The 24,213-nt window shown below is 39.7% G+C and overlaps 1 protein-coding gene across 1 annotated transcript in view; it reads left to right on the top strand.

The window, feature by feature from the left end:
• The window catches only part of NEURL1B (neuralized E3 ubiquitin protein ligase 1B), a 62,651-nt gene extending 38,965 nt beyond the window's left edge, over window positions 1–23,686 (top strand). The window contains exons 2-5 of the mRNA XM_014063239.2: window positions 6,719–7,279; window positions 14,236–14,943; window positions 16,446–16,571; window positions 18,595–23,686. Of these exons, the coding sequence (XP_013918714.1) occupies window positions 6,719–7,279; window positions 14,236–14,943; window positions 16,446–16,571; window positions 18,595–18,839 (1,640 nt within the window). The 3' untranslated portion in view covers window positions 18,840–23,686. The remainder of the gene's footprint in view (window positions 1–6,718; window positions 7,280–14,235; window positions 14,944–16,445; window positions 16,572–18,594) is intronic.
• The last annotated feature ends 527 nt before the right edge of the window (window positions 23,687–24,213 follow it).

Genomic DNA, 24,213 nt, shown 5'->3' on the forward strand with positions numbered 1-24,213 from the left:
GTCAATATTTGAAGATTTTTTTAAAACTGGTAATCCCCAATATTTGAAATTGTCATGACTTTTTTTCCACTTAATATATGTTCTCTGGAATTAAGTGGGATATCATGGCCACATAATCTTTAATGACCCTCTGTAACCCTAGTCCTGGATTAAACTCAACAGTGCAAAAAACGTCAGTAGATCAACCCACCTGTTATAATTTATCTGGTTTTTCAGAGTGGCAGGAAAGACCCCCTGCCCCATTCTCTGGAGCTTTTGAATTTCTAAGGCGTTCTCCTCCGGTATTACTCTCAATTTATGAGAACACTCCTTCCAGATTTTCATTTTCTCAGCGTTTACACAGTTTCGAAAGACATATCACCTTCAGCAGATGTTACAGTGTTAGGTGACTGTAATATTTATTTTGTTCTTTTTAAACTGCATTATTATCTTGCAATATTTTCTTTTTTTTTTGTCATTAATGCTGTTTACCACTTTGATTGCTCAGCAGTAGCAATAGTGTACAAAGAAAATTAAAATGTTTTAAATACCATAGCATTCTTTAATTGACATTTGTGTTACGTTCCCATCTGCTTTGTAGAATTGGGTGACTTTTGCATACTTGAAATGTTGAAGTAATGCAAGAGTGTCTGCATTGTATATTACTGGGTGGAGTCTCCCCTATCAATTCCGGTAAATTAAATATAACTTTGTAAAGTTTTCTTTTCTTTGTCTCATTGATAGTATATACGATTGGAGGGAGGTGAAAGAGAAGAATAAATAGTACTGCTACTTGGGACAACAATGGCAGCATTTTTCTTTTCTCATTAATCTAAACATGGACTGTGAGATGGTTTCCTTCTTCTGTAAAAAAAATGTGGGCTGAACTTGAAGAAGTGAAAGAATTAGAATTATAAAGTGGGACAACTATTTCACACTGCATATCAGAAATGGCACCAAATGGTTGAGTGATATTCCCATATTTTTTTAAAAACTCACACACAGAAAAATATGCTAATTTCTGAGAGCAACCAATTCTTTATCAGTATTTTTCTCCTTGCAATAGTAAGCATATATGGCTCTCAGTGATGCTTATATCTAACTTGCAGTCTCAGCTATGGCCTTCCATAACTCATTCATACCAATCGACAGAAATGTCTTGGAACTGTTAGATTTTTCAATGTATGGTCCCACAACAAAACAAAAACAGGCCCCAGATGACTGAAATCAATAAATGTGGTTTCAACAGCTCATGCTATAATCCCTAGACTGCCTTTGTTACCCCCTCCTCATTATATTGACTTTTTCTAGATATGCTTTATCTGTTTTGGGGGTGTCAAATCAAGGCTGTGGCTGGATGCGGCCTGCGGGGTGATTAGATCTGGCCTGCAGGGCTGCCTTGGAAACAGCAAAGGACCGGCCTTTGTGTGAAAATGGATCTCAGGAGGGCAATGCACCCTGGCCACACCCACCCCAGCCACGCTTACCTGCCCCGGCTGGGGGTCAAACACAATCCTGATGCGGCCCTCAAATCAAATTTGACACTTTTGATATACTTTATCAGTGCAGTATTTATCATATTTCCTTTGCTGGAAGTCAGATCAATTTGCAGCCTCTTAAGGATACCCGATAAAGGTAAAAATAATCTACATGTATATAAACGCGAAAACATTCATGCAGGAATCATGAAATCTCCAGAACCGTAAAACCTACAAACTTGAAATTTGGCATATATGTTTCTCTTGGCTTCTAGGTGCTTGGTAACCAATGATTTTTCAAAATGACTATCAGAGTATTAGTATTTTGTATATTATTATTAACACGCTGTGATTCTAAGGAGTTAGACGTTCTACCCTCCCTCCCAACCTGAAAACTTGGACATGGGCATGGCCCAGGGGTGGGTTTCAAAAATTGTTCGAACCTACTCGGTGGCCGTGGCCTCCTTTGTGGGCGTGGCTTGCCACCCATATGACCGGATGGGAGTGGCTTGCTAATGCAGCTAACGCCGCCACTGCTAACGCCGCCCCCCCACCTGCCTTCGGCTGCGTAGTACACACGAGCCCGCGGCTTTTGCAAGGGAAGGCCTGGAGGCCTTCCCTCGCGAAAGCTAGGCCGCCGCCCCCCCACTTCAGCCGCCAACGCCGCCTCCACTAACGCCACCGCCGCTACCGCCACCCCCCACTTCAGCCACTACCGCCGCCGCCGCCATTAACACCACCGCCGCTACCGTCGCCCCCCACCCAGCTTCGGCCGCGTAGTGCACGTGAGCCCGCAGCTTTCGTGAGCGAAGGCCTGGAGGCCTTCCCTCACGAAAGCTGGGCCGCCGCCACCCACCCGAAGCCTCCTGAGTCCCGCTGCTGGGGCTTTGTTGCTTACCTGAGGGGGAAGTAGCAAGCGAAGACCGAAGGGAATTTTCAAATGGAGGTCAAGCACGAAAAAAGCTTCGCTTCGCCTCCAGCTCGCTCACTGATTGGCTGGACTCCAGCTAATCAGTGAGCGGCAGGCTGGGCTTAATGCGGATGGGCGGGGGAGCGAGGGAACGTGCTGCGGATGGGCAGGGGAATGAGCAAGTGAGCTGCGACGCGCCGGCAAAAGGGCGCTTTGCAGCGACAGGGGCCAGGACCGGTACCGGCGTTCCCGGAAGTTAATTACTTCCGGGTTCACCGACGAACCGGTTTGTGCGAACCGGTGCGAACCGGGAGGAACCCACCCCTGGCATGTCCAGCCCGTGACTCATCTGGCCTCTTGGCTGGGAGCTTGGAGAGGAGCCTGAGGGAGAGAAGGGGATAGGATAGGGGAGGCTTCTGTGGGGCAAGCCTGAGGGAGAGAAGGGAAGAGGAGAGGTCGATGGTAACTTCTCATTAATTTTCAAGCTGTGTCTATTTATCAAGCCCGATCACATAGTTTCGTGGTGGAGCACGGGTATTCAGCTAGTAAATTAATAACCCTAATCAGTTGCCTCCTATCTGTAGGTTATTCTATTTTGTCTGCAATCAGAACTTTTGCACATTGTACAATGCACAAAACATTAAATTAGCCATAGCCCTATTTCTCAGATTGAAATGTTGACAAGTATAATTCAGTGTATACTTTAATGAGTATAGGAAATATGTATTTTGTTTCTCTTTTCAGTAGTTGGATCAGAACTACTTATAGTAGCCAGAATGATAAAGCTATATTTCTTGATTATTTTTATTACAAAAATAATAGCAGTTTATTGCAAAAAAACCTTTAATCTTGTCTTAAACCCCCACATCCCAATCAAATTCAGGCTTCACGGGTGGTGTGCGTCATTCATTACAAATAGTGGAAATAATTACTGAATACTTGCCATTACAGTGTTCCTGTCATAAGACAAAATCATAAGTTAGAAACATACAAAAACAGTTTCAAAGCAGCCAATTTTTTTTAGCAGGTCTCACATGTACTGAACTGCTTCACATAGCTTTATTTCTGGATTTTTTAAACATATAGTTCAGGATTGACATTATATACGCATATTTAAATATTGAAACAATCAGATGAGGAATAATTCATACTATTTATATTGAAGTACAAGATCAGCGTTCCGTGCATCTTCGGTGTTTAGTCATACTGGCCACATGGCCACGGAGATGTCTTCGGACAGCACTGGCTCTTCAGCTTCGAAACTGATATGAGCACCGCCCCCTAGAGTCAGGAATGACTAGCACATATGTGCGAGGGGAATCTTTATCTTTTACAAGATCTGAAACTAGTTTAAAAGAACTGGTTATTTACTTGTAACTAATTATTTGAATGTGCTTTTGTGAATTCACATATTTGCACCGCCTCTTCTGAATCTTTTATAGTTCATAGAATTTTAGTAGAAGCCCCATTCTTTGGGCATAATGAGCACATAGTTCAATTTCCAAGAAATTGGAACTCAGAAGGAACATGAGATTATTTGAAACTAAATGTAGGAAATGCATAGATTGCATGAATTCACAGACGATCCATCAAAGAACTTCATTTGTACGTAAGTAACACATTTTTATCCTGATCTCTGTAACGCATACATATGCATGACTAGCTATTTTATTACTAAAGTTTAATAATTGTTCCATTTGGAATATCTTGGGAAAAGGGGCCCAGTGTTTTAGATGGACCTTAGCCAAATTAAATGCTGTTTAATTGTTTGACCCGGATAGAAGGTAAGCATCAAATGAATGGAGCAATCTCTTTACATCAAGACTGGGGAAAAAGATAGGTAATAGAAAGTCCTGAATCACTTGGAATGTCGATTTAGATTTTGGAAGAAGGCATATCTGGTGAAGGATTACTTTACTCCTATGAAAAATGAAAAAATGTAATCTTTATATAAAGCCCATAATTTTCTTGCTTGCCAAACTGATATTATAGAAAAATAAATTTACTATGATAGTAATATGTGATAAATGAATGGAAGTAGTAGATTATAAGTTTGAAAATGTTTATGGAGCTGATAAGGGAAAGACATCAGGCAGGAACCGTAAGGATACCGGTTGACAAGATTGAATGAAACATTTTATGAAGCCCTTCACTTTTTGATTAGAAAAGAGGAGATGCTGTCTTTTTGTTATGACACAGTCTATAAAAAATTCCATTTAGCTGCATAACCAGCTCTTTTGAAATGTTTTTAAGAAGCCAGGGCACCATTCTTGGCCTTGGATTTGAAGTGTGATAGAATCCAATCCTCTGAATTGTAAAATAGGAGGAGTCAAAAGTTCAGATGATATATATATCGTGATCGATAGATAGTAGACAAGGATGGTTTAGGACATGGTGATATTTTCAATGAGTGACATTACAGAGAACCTGGGCTTCTAAGAGGGATAAGGAGGCAGTTCGTCAAATTTCTGCATATGCTCATGAAAATCGTGATCAATTGGGAATCAATAAAACATATACAACAAATCTGTCCCACAAGAACAGAAAGATTTTTCCTAGCAATGGGGATATATTTATCACCCAACGTCTCAGGTATTAACAGGTGTCCCAAGATACAAATCTGTGGTGGGTTTTAATAGATACAATTGTAGAATGTAGGCTCTATTTGTGACTGATCAAAACAAGGGTTTGGTTAGGACATATTTATTCCATGCCATATAGATTATTAACGATAAAATGGAAAGTATGAAGCACCAGTTCTCTGTAGGATTGTGTTGTACTTTGGATCCAGAGTTGAAAAAGTACATCAGAGTAAGTAGGTATTACTTTTTAAAAGGTATGTTTCTCCTGGACTTTTGTACATTTAGGTGAGGTAAATGTGTAGTTGTTTGGCCTGAATCAACTGTTGCCGCTAAATAAGTTAATATCTGTGCACTAATTCTTCCAGCTTAAATGATAGACATGATATCCTGAAGGAGATGAATACTTGTGTGATTTTAAAAAATTCCCTTGAAACAGAATAGCATGTTCCATTGTTTCAGAATTACCAAATTTCCTTTCTGCTTTGGAGTAGATAGGTTGAAAATAGCCTTAGTGATTCAAAGCACTTCAAAGAGCATGCATCCTCCGTGATCCAGCCACGTTTTTTGCTAGCAGGGATGGGTCATAAAAAGAACAACACGTAATGTGCATTGTAACTTTCTTTTACATTTCTTTCTTCCTCTCTTAAATCAGACAAGGTTCCTTTTGGGTAGCACACAGAAAATGTTTGCGCCCAGAACTAAAGATATCACTGAATTCTGAAGACCGAAGTGGTGCTTGGTGGTTATTTAGCAACTGCCTCAAATATTTCATGAATTAGAAAAAAATGTTCAGCAAATCAACTGCCTATATTTATTGCGAAACCAGAATAGTTGCCTGAACAGTGTCTTTTTAAATGCTATATAGCAATAGCAATAGCAATAGCAGTAGACTTATATACCGCTTCATAGGCCTTTCAGGCCTCTCTAAGCGGTTTACAGAGAGTCAGCATATTGCCCCCAACAATCTGGGTCCTCATTTTACCCACCTCGGAAGGATGGAAGGCTGAGTCAACCCTGAGCCGGTGAGATTTGAACCGCTGACCTGCTGATCTAGCAGTAGCCTGCAGTGCTGCATTTAACCACTGCGCCACCTTGGCTCTATATAGCAGGAGTATCCGACTCCAGGTCTGCAGACCAATAGTGATCCCCAGATCATTGGAACCAGGCTGTGCAAATGGTGGACTAGCGCACAGAGATCCATTTGTACAAGTGGCAAACGCACATACAAAATAGTCCCATACCCCCTTCCGCCACAACCTTTCTGCGCCAACACTGCCAGTGGTTGGGGATTGCTGCTATATAGCAATAAAATGATAATGTCCCATCAATTACACCATTACTAACTTGTGTTAATTCAATATCAAAATTTAGTTAACAGCATTAAAATTCTGATTCAAGTTACATATCATCTCAAAGGTTGACTCAGCCTTCCATCCTTCCTAGGTGGGTGAAATGAGGACCCAGACTGTGGGGGCGATATGCTGACTCTGTAAACCGCTTAGAGAGGGCTGAAAGCCCTATGAAGCGGTATATGTCTAACTGCTATTGCTATTGCTATCAAAGGTAGTCTTTCCAACAGAATTTTTTTTTTGCCAAAATACAAAGAATCTTGCAAATGTAAGAAATAAGAGAATATCCACTTTTATTTAATTTCTTGTCACTGAAGCACAGAGCTTGCAAATCTCACTAAACAAAGGTTTACAGCCTATTTTACAAGGGTTTTTATGAGACACTTCTAAATAACTGGTTTTTCCATCCTCTTTTTGCAGACACCAGTCATCAAGCTCGTCCCGTATCCCACAGGCCTTATTACACATTGCCCAACGGTAACCATGAAAGGCGATCTGTCCTCACCATTACTGAGCCTCCACGATTCCACTTCCAGGCCAAAGGAAAAAACATCCGCCTGGATACCCATTCTCGGAAGGCCATCCGAAGGAACAGTTTCTGCAATGGCATCACTTTCACTAACCGTCCTATTCACCTCTATGAGAAAGTGCGTCTGAAGCTGGTATCTGTCCACCATGGCTGGAGTGGAGCGTTGCGTTTTGGCTTCACAATTCACGATCCATCACAGATGAATGCCGGTGACATTCCAAAATATGCCTGTCCAGATCTGGTAACCCGACCAGGCTTCTGGGCTAAAGCTCTGCCAGAGAGGTTTGCACTAAGAGACAATGTCCTGGCATTCTGGGTTGATCGCCAGGGTAGAGTTTTTTATAGCATTAACGATGAAGAGCCAATTCTGTTTCACTGTGGCGTCAAAGTCTCTGGTCCTCTCTGGGCGCTGATAGATGTCTATGGAATCACTCATGAAGTGCAAATACTAGGTAGGTGTATCCTTCTAGATGCTAATCTTAAAAAACACAGGAACTGTTATATGCTGGCAAGGAAACCGAATTGAATTTCTGAATTTGAAATAAGATTGCTGCAGATTGTTCACCCCCCTTTGTGGTTTATATTTTGATTGAAGTAGGAAGCTAGAAGTGTCAGAAAATATTACTGATAAAAAGTAGGGCACATTCCATTTATAGTTCCAATGTCCTGTAGTTTCTTGAACTGGCCTTTGGTCACAAGATGAACAATCTTATTCTCTCAGTTAGCTTCTTGAAAAAAAGGCATTTTTAAGTGAAGCTGCTACCTGTTTGAAAATATAAATTGCAGGTGCCAATTTTCATTGGGTCACCCAATTCTTTCACTGTGCTGAAATATTGTTTACCCAACACATTTAAAAATTAACCCTTTGTCTAGGTTTACATTGACAATAAACTAATGAAGTGGCCTAGATTCATCCAATATTAAACCACAAAAATTGAGCAAAATTAAAACTAGCAAACTTCAGAGTGATGTCTGGTAGTAGTTCCAGGCTTCCAACTGACCTGATTGAACATGTTGTGAATGCAAACATATTCACTTCCATTTCACAGAAGAAAGCCTTGCAAAATTTTTAAGAGGTTGACTATTTTCAAAGCAAAAATTTACATTTTGTAGGTTTTTGTTAACCTGAACAGAATGTTGGGGGGGGGGGGGAGACTGACTTTGCCTATCTTCCCATTAGAACAGAATTGGACAATATACGAAGCTGCTAACAAAGCTGACAAAAGAAATGCTGAAACTGGGCAGGTTCTAACAAGGACTATGGATAAAAATGTTCACCTAAAAGTCCTTGTGATACCCCTCCAGAAGTGGTCATTGGCCTGTACTACGGAATGTTGGTGACTTCATTGTTCTAAGCCACCCTCTTCTTGCTCAATCAGATGACCAGAAGTGGAGCCATCATTAAGGGGCTGGAAAGATCCCAAATATCTCATTCAGCAGGCTATCTTAGCCTGGAAGTATAGATGGCATTTAGCAGTCCAGCCTTCATGCAAGCCCAGTGAGTTGAGTGTAGGAAGCCTTCATTGCTATCTCTTGAGCATGCATGTAACAGCAAGCTGCACACTAATACAAATATAGCATGTGAGAAGTTGGTTCCTTAAAGGAAGTACTGAACTCCAGAAGACGAGGCAGGATATAATCAAATAAATATTCTTTTAAGAAGTCCTATGGAAATCTGCCTTTGGGTTCCCTAATATGACCAATTTGGATTTTAACTAAATTATGCAATAATAAATATGTGTGGGCAAAGGTTTAATGTTTGTAGTGTTGCTTCATAACATGTTTCTATTTCCTGATAAGGTTGAAAAATTTTGCTCTTAGTTTCAATTAGGCTTTAGCTTTTGGAATCATATATACCAGTGACTGTGAAGGCCATGTACATGAAAGAAAATTTTGTTTGCTCATCCTTTGACTTCTTAGGATGCTAGCTGTATACATCTTGATCATAGAAAAACTATCCTCTTCCTCCTTCTGCAGTGTAGGCTTTATATTTGTTATCTCTTTTAAAGGCTACTTATGAGTCTCACATTACATTCCAGACCTATCATACTTTTAAGTAAGATCTTCACCTAGGTAGAAAAGAAACACCACTTTTCTGTCTATCGGAAAACTCCAGTATGAACAGTATTGTGATTTTTTTATCTAAGAGATTGGAAATTTTGTTCTCCTTCACTCACACCTCCTTTGTGACTCTTATCTCATGTAGACATGAACTTATTTCTCTTATCACCAATTTCTAGGGGAAAATTTTAGGGGGAAAGTTTAGGGGGGGAAATGATTTCATTCATCCCACCTAGAAATACAATTCCTACTTTTGTCTTTTTAAGCAAGTCTGTTAGGATATGTTTACAGAAAATTAGGGATCGTGATTGCTGCTTCAGATTTTACTTCATGCTTGTGAAGTAGTGTGCAGTTTCAAGTGCCCTCAGAACATGCCTCTAGTGTAATATGGGTTATCTGACTAAAGCTGCTTCCAGTCACCCTGTTTTACCTTTTTGGTATTTACTGAATCTCTCTGCAGCTCTATAAGGAAAGAGTCCATGCTATTATAGACATGATTGCAGAGGATAATTTAGCTTCAGGGTAATGTTATGTGATGTTCTATAGATGATATAATGAATACATTAATGGAATTGTCAGATTATGGTTTAAACACACATCCGTAAAAAGTAAAGGCCATTTTTTTTTAAAAAAAACAGTACCACTTGGGTTTTTTTTAAACCTGACTCCATCTATTTGATTTCTAAGGCCTTCCAACCCAACATTGATTCTTGTCAATGTTAACATACGATATGAAACGATACAACACAACACAACTATAACAGAAGACATAATGGGCAGAACAGGCATACATTATCCCAAATTGGCACTCCACATCTGATGGACACATTCCAACCTATCTCAAAAATATTTTTTTCTTATAAATCTTGCAAGATTGAGGCATTGAACCATCACAGCAATACAGTTCTAAAGTTCTGGTGCCCAAAATAGAAGACACACTTCCGAAGTCCCATCAGATAATAAGCATATCTAGTTTGTCAAAAATTTGGGGCTAGGCAAGAATAATGGGAGCGAGACAATCCTTATGCCATTAAGTTTTATAGGTAATGGCCAGTATCTTAAATTGAATGCAAAAATCTAATATGTTTACTCACATAGAGAGGCTTTAGATGCCAACCTATGAAGTACACCAGAATAGAGCACCAATGTCACAGGAATTGCTGTGTTTTATTAATATAAGATATACCCTGTTGAGTCATTGAAGAGCCAACCTAAGCCTACTCCTACTGTCTCTTTTCCAGAGTGTACAGAATACTTATGCACTTGTGTCTGTAATGACTTTTGAATATTCTTCTCAAGGCCATTTCTGTGGCTCTCTACATCCATGAATATCTCATAACTGCTTGTGTTGCTCATTTTGGGTCACTTGCTGCTTCCAAGTGGTTTTCAAGGGTAGCCCCAGGTAGAATTCATTGCAATAATCCACATTCAAGATGATCAAGACATGAGTGACTATGAGAAGGAATATCTGTTCCAGGAAAGGATGAATTTGCTTCATCAATCAGATGAATCTGTGTGAAGGCCTTCCCAGCCATAGATATCAGATACTGTACACTAATAATATCTACCCCAGGTCAGTATATGACTTAACCAACTGTTTCATGTGGATGTTAAACACATAAACTAGAACATCAAACCCTGAGGCACCTTGCAAACCAGGATGTTAGGGCTGAATCTCTTCCCATCTGTAAACATTAACAAAAATTGGCTTTAAAAAAATTGGCAACATTATGTCCTTTGTTCTCAAACCCCATATCTAATTTAAAATTTTACCATGAACAGTTCTATTGGAAGATAGTGAGAGATCAAGAAGAACCATGGTAATCACTTTTCCTTCATCTCAGTTCTGTGAAAAATCATCAACCAGTGTGATCAGTGCTACCTCCATATTATCCCTCAGTTTGAATCTCATTGAAACAAGTCCAGATAATAAATTCTTTCCAGAGTCCTCTGAATCTATACAGGTAGTACTCAATTATGCTGTAAGTCATGCTGGTAACAACTACTTGAACCAAGTAGATCACCATATGAAAGCATCTGATTTTTCAAATTTCTTGCAGCAGCTGTTAAATGAATCCTGTGTGTACATTTTTTGCTGGAAACCAGAAATAAATTCCAGTTTTTGGCAAAAAAAAAACCCACCTAAAACCATAAATTGTGGTCATGTGACCATGAAACTTTGCAAATGGACATAAATGTGGGCTATTGCAAATGACTGTGATAACTTTGAATCTGGCCTGTAAGTAGTCCTACGGAGATCTATCCTAACTTTGAATGGTTGCTAAGTAACCAGCAATAAGTTAAGGACTAGTTGCAGTCTGATGACCCCAACAATTTACACAAAAATAAGGATCCTTACCCACTTTTTTAAAGATGAATTTACCACCACATGTATTCAACCATATCACATCTCAGGAAGGTTTTACCAATCAGCAGAAACATGGACCTAATAAACAGATCACTGAAGCAACAATCACAACTCCCTGTTCATTTCTTCAAGAGCCATACACTTTCCAAATAACAACACCGCATCAGGCCTTGGGCAATTCAAAAAAGTAGATCTAAGTGACTTTATTGTCCAGACTTCATCTTATATTCCAATGTTTTTTGTAAAAGGAAATTGAAAAAAAAAACCATTATTTTCATTCTTTCTCCACTCCTTGTGGAGTTTGTATTAAAAAGAAATATTGGCATAAAATGATAATAATGTACTTGAACTATCATATCCTGGTTCTGTGCAGGATGTAATAAAGGGCACTTGAAGACAAGCTAGCTGGGACAAGCTACATACCTCTAGGAGAATGCTATTCCAAAGGGCAGGTGCAGTAGAGAAGGTTCACTTTATGGGTCTCACTAGATCATTGTTTAATCAAGAAGACTTGAAGCAAGCCAAGTCTGTCACAGAACAGAAAAGGTATACATTATAGGAACCAGGTGGTTCTCAATAGCTAGATCCTATGAAAAATAGGACTTTGTAGGTGATTTGTAGATTTGTAGTGACGCGGTGGCTCAGTGGCTAAGACACTGAGCTTGTCAATCAGAAAGGTTGGTGGTCCGAATCCCTAGCGCCGCATAACGGAGTAAGTTCCTGTTACTTGTCCCAGTTTCTGCCAACCTAGCAGTTCGAAAGTATGTAAAAATGCAAGTAAAAAAAATAGGAACCACCTTTGGTGGGAAGGTAACAGCGTTCCGTGCGCCTTCGGCATTTAGTCATGCTAGACACATGACCACGGAGACATCTTTGGCTTTGAAACGGAGATGAACACCGCCCCCTAGAGTTTGGAACAACTAGCACATATGTGCGAGGTGAACCTTTACCTTTACCTTTAGGTGATATCCAGCATCTTGAATTGCCCTAGAAGCCAATTGGTAGCTAGTATAGCTCACATACCATGGTTGCTGTACTGCCACAGCAAGACTTTCCCATCACTGCTTGTGCAGAATGCTACTGTATTCTGGACCAGAAAGAACTAAACTACTGAGCCTTGAGGCACCTCATATATCAAAAGTTTTAGGCTCAATTTCTTCCCTCCAACTAATACTAATATGAACCAAATGCAGAGAAAGGAAGAAAACCACAGTAACTGAGTGTCCCCCTTTTCCTTTAGCGAGTTCCGGAGGATACCATGGTTGATTATATCAAAAGCCACCAAAAAATCAAGAGTCAGACCACCCTATCCTATCTCCTGTTTAGGTCATCCACAAGTAGGACTTCATGTGTTGTCCATATTATTTCCACAAATTGTGCTATGATTTCAGTGGAATACTATGCACAGAGTGGCCTAAAATTAGAGAGCCGAGCATGCTTCCAGACAAGGCTTTCATTGTGCCTTGTCTAAAAGAAAAAATGGAATTGGACAAGAGAGCCAGAAGTTGTAGCCTTGCATTTTGTAGCTGCCCTGTTTTTCCATAATGTCTTGCAACATTTTTCTGACCACTAATGAAAGAGGAAGAAAAAAGTTGAAAAGAGGAAGGAAAGCTAAAATACTGTACTATGCCTTCTGCTTTGTAGTTCTATCTAGAAGCACCCTAAGCGTTTGACAAATTATTACACAATCTCAATGTGCCGCCTCCTCCCTCTTTCTCAGATGTGACACTTAGAGTGAGAAGAATGGCTTACTGTGGGGCAGTCTGCTTCCAGTTTTATTGCTTTTGGATGAGAAACATCTTTTTTTTTGACATCTGAAGATATCAGATGTGAGTAGCTCTAGGACAGTCTCTTGCTTGCTCACATGGCAAGTCAATAACAAAGAATCTAGTATGCTTGAAGGTCACAAATGTTGCTTTAATGTGCAGTGTATTACCCAATATATTATTAATGATCTGTAAATGTTTTTCCCCTCTTTGGTGAATTAGAGGGGCAACAACAAAGGCAGAGGAAGATAGGGAAGGTTTAAAAAAATTCTTCAAGTTTGAGGAAGGAGTAAATAGTATTAGACTTCTCTCCTGATACACTCTTTTTTATGATTGAAAAAGAAGCAGCTGCAAGGTACAAGGACTTCTGAAGAGAATGCTAAGAATATACTGAACTACTAGAATGAATTGGGAAATAGTTACTAAATTGACTTTCTGGGATTTAATTTAATGCAAGGGTAGATAAGTTATGACCCTCAGCCTCCCAGTACTTTTGGACTACAAGTTATTCTGATTCATTTTTTCTTTGTTTATCAAATTTATGTAGCCGCACATCTCACCAAAGGCGACTCTAGGCAGTGGACAATAATAGATAAAATAGAAAATAAAATAACCAGTGCAAATATAAAAAATAATATCAAAACATCTATTAATATGTATCCAGGCCACACTGGTAGGAACCAGGATGGATGGGAACTGGAATTCAAAAAAGATCAGTCCCCAAGTCTACTGGTTTTTAAATTCTATGCTTCCATCTTCAATTCCACTTTGCTTTTCCTTTTTAATTTACATCCTGCCCTTGTTATTTTTAATAAACAACTCAAGGTGGTGAACATAGCTAATATTCCTTCTTCCTCCTGTTTCCCCCACAACAACCCTGTGAGATGAGATGAGCTCTGAGAGAGTGACTGGCCCAAAATCACCCAGCTGGCTTTCATGGTTAAGATAAGATTAGAATTCAGAGGCTTCCAGGTTCCAGACTGCAACCTTAAACCACTAGAACAAACTGGTTTACGCTGAAACTATGAAAACTCAGAAAGACTGGTATAAAATACCGCTGACATTTGTGTATGACAAAAATAGAGCTGGAACTATTAATAACCTACTCAGAATGGGCTAAAGTAAAAAGATTTAATCGTAATGGAGCTCAAAACAATAGTCTGAACGGGGCACCCCTTGTAACTTTATCTGTAATCTTGGCTTCACTTTACAGATAGTATGTTTGCTGAGACCATGACCTCCACCCGTCTGAGCAACGCACGACTCAGCACTTGCCTTCCTCAGAGCAACCACGATTCGGCCAATTTTAACAACAATGAGCTGGAGAACAATCAAGTGGTTGCCAAAATTGCAAATCTGAATTTGAGCCGTATGCCTGGGCTGCCCACCGATAACCATACAATCCCCTGCTGCCCAAGCAGGAGGCAGCTTGGGCAAATTGTGCCTGCCTTTCTAGACACAGATCTTCATTTTCACCCTACTCATGGGCCTGATATTAACTTTTCTCAGGATCGTATGTCTGCCTGCACCAACTGGCAGGAAAGCAACAGGACCTTGGTATTTTCCGACCGACCTTTGCACATCGGCGAAAGCTTGTTTGTGGAAGTGGGACACCTGGGCTTGCCATATTATGGGGCCCTCACGTTTGGTATCACTTCCTGTGATCCTGGTACTTTACGGACAAATGAGCTCCCAGCAGACCCAGATTTTCTTCTGGATCGCAAGGAGTACTGGGTGGTTTGCCGAGGTTTCCCTGTCCTCAACAATGGTGACATCCTCAACTTTGTGCTTTTGCCAAATGGAGAAGTGCATCATGGAATCAATGGGATGAGCCGTGGGATGCTGATGTGTGTAGATACCTCACAATCGCTGTGGGTTTTCTTCTCAATCCATGGTGTAATCAATCAGCTAAAAATATTAGGTAAGTAAGTACAGCCTCAAAGTCAATGGCCAGAATGATATAAAGAAAGTGAAACAATGAAAACCCTTAACAGCCATTTGAAGAGATCCTCTTTTTTATTTTTAGCTTGCAACAGCCAGTTGGCTAAACTCTTTGTATTTTTATTTGATGGCCAACTGAAGTTTCATGAGCACAAGTACGAGGATGATTAAAATATGAATTTATATCTTTGGGGTGATCCAATACTAGTGATGTTTAAGAAGAGATTAGACAGCCACTTATCTGAAATCATATAGGGTTTCTTGCTTTAGCAGGGAGTTGCACTAGAAAAGGTCCCTTCCAACTCTGTTATTCTGTTATACCTGACTAAAAAGACAGAACCAACTGTCTTTTTGTTTGTCAAGCATGTATTTTTAACTCCTTTTTATAAACTGAAGCCAAATAGCCTGCACTAGTTGCCATTTCTTTTGAGTTCACCCAACTAGGTTCAGGCAGAAAGGAAGGAATTTGTATCCAATCTGACCAGAGTACAAGAACGGAAGAAGGTACCATAGCAAGCATCTGTGATAGTCCTAGCATTGCTCTCTAGCACCACTGCTAGGACTTACAAGTCATTTGGTGCAACTGAAGGGATTGTTTAACAGAGAGAAAATAATAGGTTCTGGAGTAGGATTTACTAGTGTAGAAGGAATTGCCATGTGTAATCAACCACGGGATTATCTAATTGCCTCTTCTCAGAAAAGGAGAATTGGGTGCTTAAGCATGGAACATGAGGTCTACACTGTTCCTTATTGTCTCTAATATCAGGTATTGAAACAGGAGGGGGTCCACTTATCTATAATGGCTAATATTCATCTTCTTTGGATGTACCCTTATTAGTGATGCGAGGGGGCTACATTTTAATAATGTGTCTGTTTGCCAGAACACAACAGAATGCCATTTTAGAAGAATAGGGAAATCTTTCCCTTGCATCAGAGTGTGCTAGATTAAATATCCATTTCATCTTACAAAGAGAATTTGAATCTCTCCTGGTTCAATATTACTATTGAATACAAAGCCAAAAAAAAAAGAAAAGAAAAGAAAAAAAAAGAAGGTCTAGGAGGAAAGTGAATCTTGCAGGATCCAATCTGGATCAGTCACCAGGACCAGAGATATTGTCTTCTGAAATTTCGGACTCATGCTGGAGCCCATCTTCAGGGAACTTCTCTCTAATGAGAAGTCCAGAAGACAAACCTCTGGTCCCCGTGGCCGACTCAGATTGGATCCTTCAACATTATCCTGAGACATGCCTTCCTTCATGAAAAAGAATCTTGTTTTAGAATAGAGGATGCTCACCAGCTTAAACAAACAAACCTGCTAAAAAGTAAATACAATGTAGTTAATAACCATTATTTGTGTAAGACTGTTCTGAAACTGAAATAGAAGTTGCTCTCGTGTTCCCAGATTGAACTCAAATTGAGCACTTGTTCCTGAGCGATTCCTACCCAACTTGTGCAGCTGACTGAACTTTCCCCCCCCCACAGGCACAGTACAATCCAGCCCCGTGACCATTTCCCCCTCAGGATCCCCTGGAGGCTCACAATATGACAGCGATTCGGATATGGCGTTCAGCGTGAACCGGTCTTCATCGGCTTCTGAGTCATCCCTCGGTAAGGATCGTTTGCTGATCTCTGCATTTGAAATATTTACATTCAGTAGCCTAAAAAATACAGTATAAACCAAGCTGTGTGGGCTGAGCTATCTGAAAGAAGGCTTGCTGAACTGCGCTAAGCATAGCATGCTTTTTGTTGAGAGGAAAGAACATTATAAATTTCCTGAGGTTGCTTTTAAGTGCCCCATTGGATGTCTTTCGGTTATGCACAAATCTTCTTTTATAAAAGCCGCAACAAAAGCCCAATAAAGCTGAAATGACTTGACAGAGCTAAGGAACAACATTTCAGGGATACAAGCAACTAAGTGGAAAATCTCCATCTGTCAGAACTAGTGCTAGAGAACTTATTGGTAGAGAATAAATATAGACAGCAAATCCAGCAAACTGCTGACTCTGTACATGCCATATTTCACCAGGACACACTTGTTCTTCACATATTATGGTAGTTCATTGGATTTCCTGAAATATTGATTGATCCTCAGAAAGAGAGAACAAATGTGCATGTGCTTAGTTTCCCAATGCACTGATGGTTACTGCCTGAAAGAATCCATATAGATTGGGTTCCATCTCCCTATCAATTACTAATCTAATTGCAAAGAAATGTGGGGGAAGGAGGAAAATGAGAGAGATGGGAGAGACAAGATGGTTATTTCTTCCGTTGCACTTTCTGGGCTACAATTATTAGATTGGAGGGGGAAAAATTTCTCCTTTATAATCATTCCAACATTTTTAAAGGCATTCAGTGTGGTTTTCTCCAATATATTCATCTTATTTAAGAGTGTGCTTGTCAAAATGTGCATACAGTCAGCAAGAACTTGTGTTACAAACATGACTGAGACTTTAGCTCATAGTTTTGGGCCATCAGAAAAGGTGATCCCCAACCAGAAAAATGAAGTCATGTGGGGAATGACTGTAGGGTGTTTTGTTTGCTACTATCCTATTATCCAGTGAAACTTAGAATTCAATGTGATTTCATCATACACTATTAAAATCTGTATGAAAGTCCAAATAGATGCGTAAAATGCAAAATCCACATCTTCTCAGCCACAGTTGGATTAAAAGTTAATGCTATTTCATCATCATGATCATTTCTTCTGCACCAGAAGAATGTGCAACTAGGAAGCATCTTTAGGTAGCCGGAAGTAGATACCCTTAATAAAAGGCTGGTACAAACATACCAACTAGGGACTCAGTAGCTAAGACATTGAGTTTGTCAATCAGAAAGGTTGGCAGTTTGGCAGTTCGAATCCATAGTGCCACATAACTGAGTGAGCTCCCATTACTTGTCCCAGCTTCTACCAACCTAGCAGTTCAGAAGCATGTAAAAATGCAAGTAGAAAAATAGGAACCACCTTTGGTGGGAAGATAACAGCGCTCCGTGCGTCTTTGGCGTTTAGTCATGCCGGTCACATGACCACGGAGATGTCTTCGGACTGCGCTGGCTCTTGGGCTTTGAAATGGAAATGAACACCGCCCCTAGAGTCAGGAACGACTAGCACGTATGTTACTAGTTACCTTACAAACATTCCATTTTTATAAACACATCATTACAAATAATGAACTAAACAATTGTTAAAAATTGCACCCATGCGTCCCCCCTCAAGACAACAAGCATTCATGCTGTGTAATTATTAGCCATCCCAAATTCCATTCATGACATGCACATCTTTGGCACACGAATAAGAAGTTCTTTAGTAGAAGCCAACATTTTTCAATGAAAACAGGGCTATACTGCTATATAAAATTCATCTTCTATTTGTTCTAATGCCCTTTCATCTGGCCAACTGTTTCCAGTACCTGGCTAATGTTTGTCCTCTCTGCCCAGCAGTCCGATTTCACTTTACGGTATAATGACATAACATTCCCCCCCCCCCCCGTCTTTTTTGCCTTTTTAATGTTTACTTTACAAAGCTTCTTCTTCTCATTAGAAAAAATGGTTTGAATTACTCCTTTTTAGCCTGACTGGTAGAAAAGGAGGTGACGTTTCTAACCACAGTTCCTTTGTTTCTCATCCCATGTAGTGACTGCGCCAAGTTCTCCTCTGAGTCCTCCAGTGTCTCCTGTGTTCTCACCTCCAGAACCCTCAAGCAGCAAGAATGGAGAATGCACGGTTTGCTTTGACAACGAGGTGGATGTGGTGATCTATACCTGTGGACACATGTGCCTGTGCAACACCTGTGGTCTTAAACTGAAGAAACAGCTCAATGCCTGCTGTCCAATCTGCCGACGGGTCATTAAAGACATTATCAAAATCTACCGTCCTTAACCTGACCTCAGCCCACCCCTCAGGGCGTGATTAATGAGGAGCAGGATGAAGAATGTTGTTAACGATTGCCACACCTTACTGTCCCTGCTTCATGGGTATTGTGCTGGTCAGTGGTTGCTGAGTGACTCTTGTCTGTATTTCCATGTTTTGACCAGTAGAAACAAATCAGGGAAAATTAAGTGAACTGGGAAACACTCTGTCTTTGTAAGAGGCTGAAAGTATACAGCTGCAGAGTGGGAAGAGTTTTGGAAAGATGCTGCTCCGATGGATAAGGGTGGGGCCCCGGGGAAGAGGAGTCCTAATACAATTGCCGTGTTGATTCCTAAAGAAAACCAAAAAGATCTTGTGCGTTGTTTTCACTCAAATATGCAGCTGACCTACCTTGAGCAGGATAAATGAGAAGTCACTACACCAATTTTAACATATGGGATTCTTTCCTACTAAGCCTAGGAATGGTGAAAATTAGTTTGATTTGTAAGCCAGTTCAAATAGGAAAAAGGAGAGTAAATTTTCATTTACTCTTACTTTGGGTTGCAGGAGTAACAGACCACGAATGTTCTGTTACCTACTTTGCAAATTTCAAAGTATTTTTCATATTATTCATAAGTCAAGATCATGAATAGGAATGATCTAATCAATCAATTACTCCCAATCAAATGTATAAAAGTAGCGATATTTTCATAAATCTATGTTTATTAGATTTTATTTTTGGTTTACAACATGGACTTACTCATTTTTTTCTCCAAATGTAAGAAGTTGTGGCTTAGTTTATGAAATCAAGAACAAGGCATCTCGGGAGAGTGGCATACACACAGAGCTATAAAGATTCCCTCAGGATTTCATTTTTCACCTCTGTGTGACTTGATACTTCCAGCCTTTCTAGTGAGCAATTAACAAGCGCTTTCTGATTTGGAGAGTTGTGTAGAAAGTAGTAGGCCTCTGCAGGCAGAAGAAGCAGTGTCATGTTGTTAGTTTGGTTTTGGCTTAGCATGTTGTGTGAATTCAGATCACTTGGAATAAGCAACCAGTCCTGGCTTATTATATGTGATCCACCAGCTTATGATAAGAGGCTGTGAATAGTTATTAGCCCAGCATCTGTAAGGTGTAACACATGAAGGTGTCCTTTTAATTAAGTTGCAGACGAAAGTGGCTAATGGATTATGTAGAATTTGAAGCTTCCAGTGTTTTCTTATTTATGATTTATAAATACAGTTGATTGATATCTTCCTTCATTTCTCTCCAGAGATTTTTGTCAACAAAGTATGTAGCAATGTCCAACTCATATCTTCCGCTCCAGGAAGTTGTCTGCTGTTCCACAATGGAGGCATCTTACTGAAATTGAAAAGCTTTTTTACTTGGCACTCTTTGCGGGAAAAGAAATTTTCAAGCTATTATTAGACCTATGCTAAAAAGATAAATGAAATTTGGTTATAGTGTTAGTGCTGAATTATAACCTGAATAATATGTGAAGGAGGATCAGGGAATTACTAAATTAGGCCCAATTGTGGATTCTTTTTTTCTAAGAGAGTGGTCTTGTACACTGTTCTGGAGGGCTCCAATGTTCAACAATCTTTGAAAATTTAAATTTCCGATGAGCGAATCTGAGCATGTTTAGTGTAGTGATTAAAATACAAGTAGTCCTTGACTTAGAGCAGGTCATTTAGTGACCATTCAAAGTTACAATGGCACTGAAAAAAGTCACTATTGACCATTTTTCACATTTATGACCGTTGCACCATCTCCATGGTCATGTGATCAAAATTCAGATGCTTGGCAACTGACTCATATTTATGATGGTTGCAGTGGCCTGGAGTCTTGTGATTACCTTTTGCAACCTTCTGACAAGTAAAGTAAGTGGGGAAGCCAAATTCATTTAACAACCATGTTAATAACTTAATTCACTTAACAACTGTGGCAAGAAAGGTCGCAAAATGGGGTAAAACTCACTTAACAAATGTTTCATTTAGCAACAGGAATTTTGGGCTTAATTGTGGCTGTAAGTCAAGGACCACTTGTACATGCGACTTTTCCCAGGTACCTCAGACAGGAAGTAAACCAGACGAGCTAATTTTACTTTATTGAACCCTATTCTAAACTAATTCTATTTTATTGCTACATGAACAGAGAAGAAAACTGCAGGGACTAATTCAGGCAATCACCAGGAGTCAAGACTGACTTGAAAACATCTCAAATCCTGCTCCCTCCCCTATTTTTTGCCCTTCTCAAACGCTGAAGTCTGAGGTCAGCTTGTCCTTACCACTGATTTTGGAGGCTCTAGCAATATTAATCCCCAGTTGCACCCTATCTATTTAGTCAGCAAAATGACTAATAGAATTTTATCTACCATCAAGCTCTACCTTTACCACAACTACTACATTCGGATATGTAGTTGATGGGAGCCAAGGCTGCTTTTAAACTGTTTTATGACTTGTTCCTGTAATACCTGTACTAGAGGAACTGATGAAATTGCAAGGATAACATATGCCTGTGATGGCGAACCTATGGCAGGCATGCCACAGGTGGCACGTGGAGCCATATTTGGTGGCACACCAGCCGTCAGCTGATTTTTTTTCGCCCTTTCGGAGGGCCAGGGGAGGCCGTTTTCGCCCTCCCCAGGCTTCAGGAAAGCCTCCGGAGCCTGGGGAGGGGTCGTGTGCGCATGCGCTGGGGTCGTGCGCACATGTGCAATCAGTTATTAGGAAAAAATGGCTGAGAATGTTAGATCGAAGTTTTGTGATAAATAGTGAGTTGTGAAATCAATCACCCACGCTTGTATTCACAGGCTGCTTTCAGCAGCTTCTGGATTCTTACAATAACTTGACAATAGCTGACTTTAATTTCAAGCCATAGCTGTCACCTAAGTACATGATAAAGCTGGATAAGTGAGATTATTTCACTGTTTAAAATGAGACCACATTATGATGGATTTACAAGCAAAAATTTCTAAGAAAAAATGTTATTCTGCCTGTTGAAGGCCATAAAAGAATGATGATAATTATAATAACCCTGGAATTGCCAGATTCGAACTTTTGGACAGAACTTTAGCATGAATATTTTAGCACTTTTTCTGTTGATAAATTGGTTTAAATTTTTTAAAATGCCAGTGTAATTTCAGATTACATTGCCCATTTTTGACAGTGTAATCCTGGAATGAAAAACATGAGGGCTTACACATGGATTGTAGTTTGCTCATTCTTGCCATAGATGCTACATTTAGACTTGGAGAGGAAGAAGCTCATCTCTATCATCTTTATCTCATTGTAAGTTTAAATGCTTGGTCAAGAGTAATTTCACAAGTTAAGATAATTGTTTGCTAGAAGTGGTTTCGTGAACTGTGACTTTTTACTCGTGTAGACAATTTTCTGGCTCAATCAGCAGCATTATTTTCCTTGACTTTTTGCTACTTTTTCACTACCGTTGATTAGAGAGTTCTTTCTCAGAGAGTTTCTAAATTAATGTGATCACAACTTCTACAGATTGCTCCTGGGGATATGCAAAACATTTAAAATTCAAAACACCCTATTTTAAATGTGAATTGGCTGAGCTGAACATTTTGGAAGTGTCTTGAGCTCAAACTTCTTCCAAAATTCTTGGAATGTTCAGTTCCACACCAAGAGAACTTGGTAGGTGGTGTATTCGGACAAGGTCAGTATGAGATTATTCAGATCCAGAATTTTTTGCAGATCCCTAATAGTTACTACAGATTTTTAGTATTACAGTGCTATTGTGTAGTTCTAGCATGTCTCCCAGCAATAGGATTGCGATGAAAAATAGTGAATGTTATAGACTTCCTTTGTTCTTGCTGCTCTTATGGGGTAGTCTCAGAAATCAGGCCTGGTCAAGGGGCTGGAGTATATTAACAGTACAAAACTCCACATTGCGCCTGGTATGATAAATCCAAGGATGTTTTCCCCACTTGGGTGCTATTTACAACCTCCAACATCGATGTTCTCAGCAACACGTAGCCTCCTAGTATCTCTTTCAGAACTGTCACTTGAGTCTATTTAATCATCAGCCATTTAATATAAAATCTACCTGAGCATTTGCCCTAAACCTTTGCACTGGAACTGATTTAGCTAAGTGAACATATGTCCTCCTGGCAATTTATGCCTACAATAACTGCAAAAAGCAAAATGTTTGGTGCCAAGGCAGAAAAGGGGGCTTCTTTATCTTACAAAAGATTTACCAAATGAAGCAGCATCTGACAGAGGTTCAGAGGTAGTCATAAGCTTAAATGGAAACACAGTTCTGCTTACTGAAGTTTCAGAAGGAAGTCTCATACGCTGACACAACATTTAAGAAGTGGAGGCTACTTAGCAATTAGTTTTCGCTACTGCTTGTTCCTTTTTCTTTTTTAATTTGTTCTGAAAATCTGTTCGTGCCTTATAAGGGTGTGTGTGCACTTTTTATCCTTTTTAATGCTACTTTAAAATGGAGAGGGGAAAAAAAAGATCTTAACACAAATGGCTGGTAGTTTTATAGACTTTCCTGTCTTCACCAATAATTATGCTTTTTGATATTGGAGTGACAAATGTATGTTTTCATTGAATTTTTGCTGGCACTCTCTTTCCCCTTTGTATAAAAAGCTTTTAAAAAAACGTTTCCAGATTTCTAGAATTTCTTGATATATCTGTAGTACATGATGTGAGCTGTATTTCACATTTTCGAATAAGCCAGATTAATCTCTGTAATAAACTTTAAAAGCCAATTAATTGGGGAGGGAAGTTTGCACTTCTCTGTATGTTAATATTCTCTAGTATTGTGATCTGTAGTGCGCGTGTGTATATATTTTTTATTATTTTGGTCTGTTTTACATGAATATAAAATTTTACCTGTTTATGAAACAATATTGTTGGCTTGTAAATCTTCTCTACACCTTTAGGTACCCAATAATAGGAGGAGGGTCAGTGTGTGACTCTGGCAGATGTCCAGAGCTTAGAAGCAGCTAGACAAGACACTGAAAGCTGCTTGGGGCTTTTGCTGGTCCCCAGGGATTTGGTATAGTCTTTAAATGTACCACTTCTATCATTATCAGTGGTGATAAAATGAAGAGCAGAATTGAGCAAGAGGGTTAGTAATGGAAAAATTGCCATCCCTCTTCAGTCAAGCTATCTTTCCCTTCTTAAGTTTACTTTGAGGCTCTTTGTGATTGTGATTCGCAAGAGGAACACAAGAGTTTTGTCCAGCCATCACAATCATTCCACTGCACCCATTGTATTTCCAAGACCTTGGCCATACAGTTCATATGCCTTTGCATTTAAAAACTGTAAAATCCCTTGTGATACCAGAGGCCCTTTGTCCTACATGTCCATCCAAACTACAAAAGCTTAGAAGTTTAGAAGGTTTTTTTAAAAAACTGCACCGATCTCTGCCT

The sequence above is a fragment of the Thamnophis sirtalis genome, unplaced genomic scaffold, assembly GCF_051295495.1.
Source record: "Thamnophis sirtalis isolate CommonGarterSnake01/CBP01778 unplaced genomic scaffold, rThaSir2_p1.2 scaffold_3, whole genome shotgun sequence".
NCBI classification, from domain to species: domain Eukaryota; kingdom Metazoa; phylum Chordata; class Lepidosauria; order Squamata; family Natricidae; genus Thamnophis; species Thamnophis sirtalis.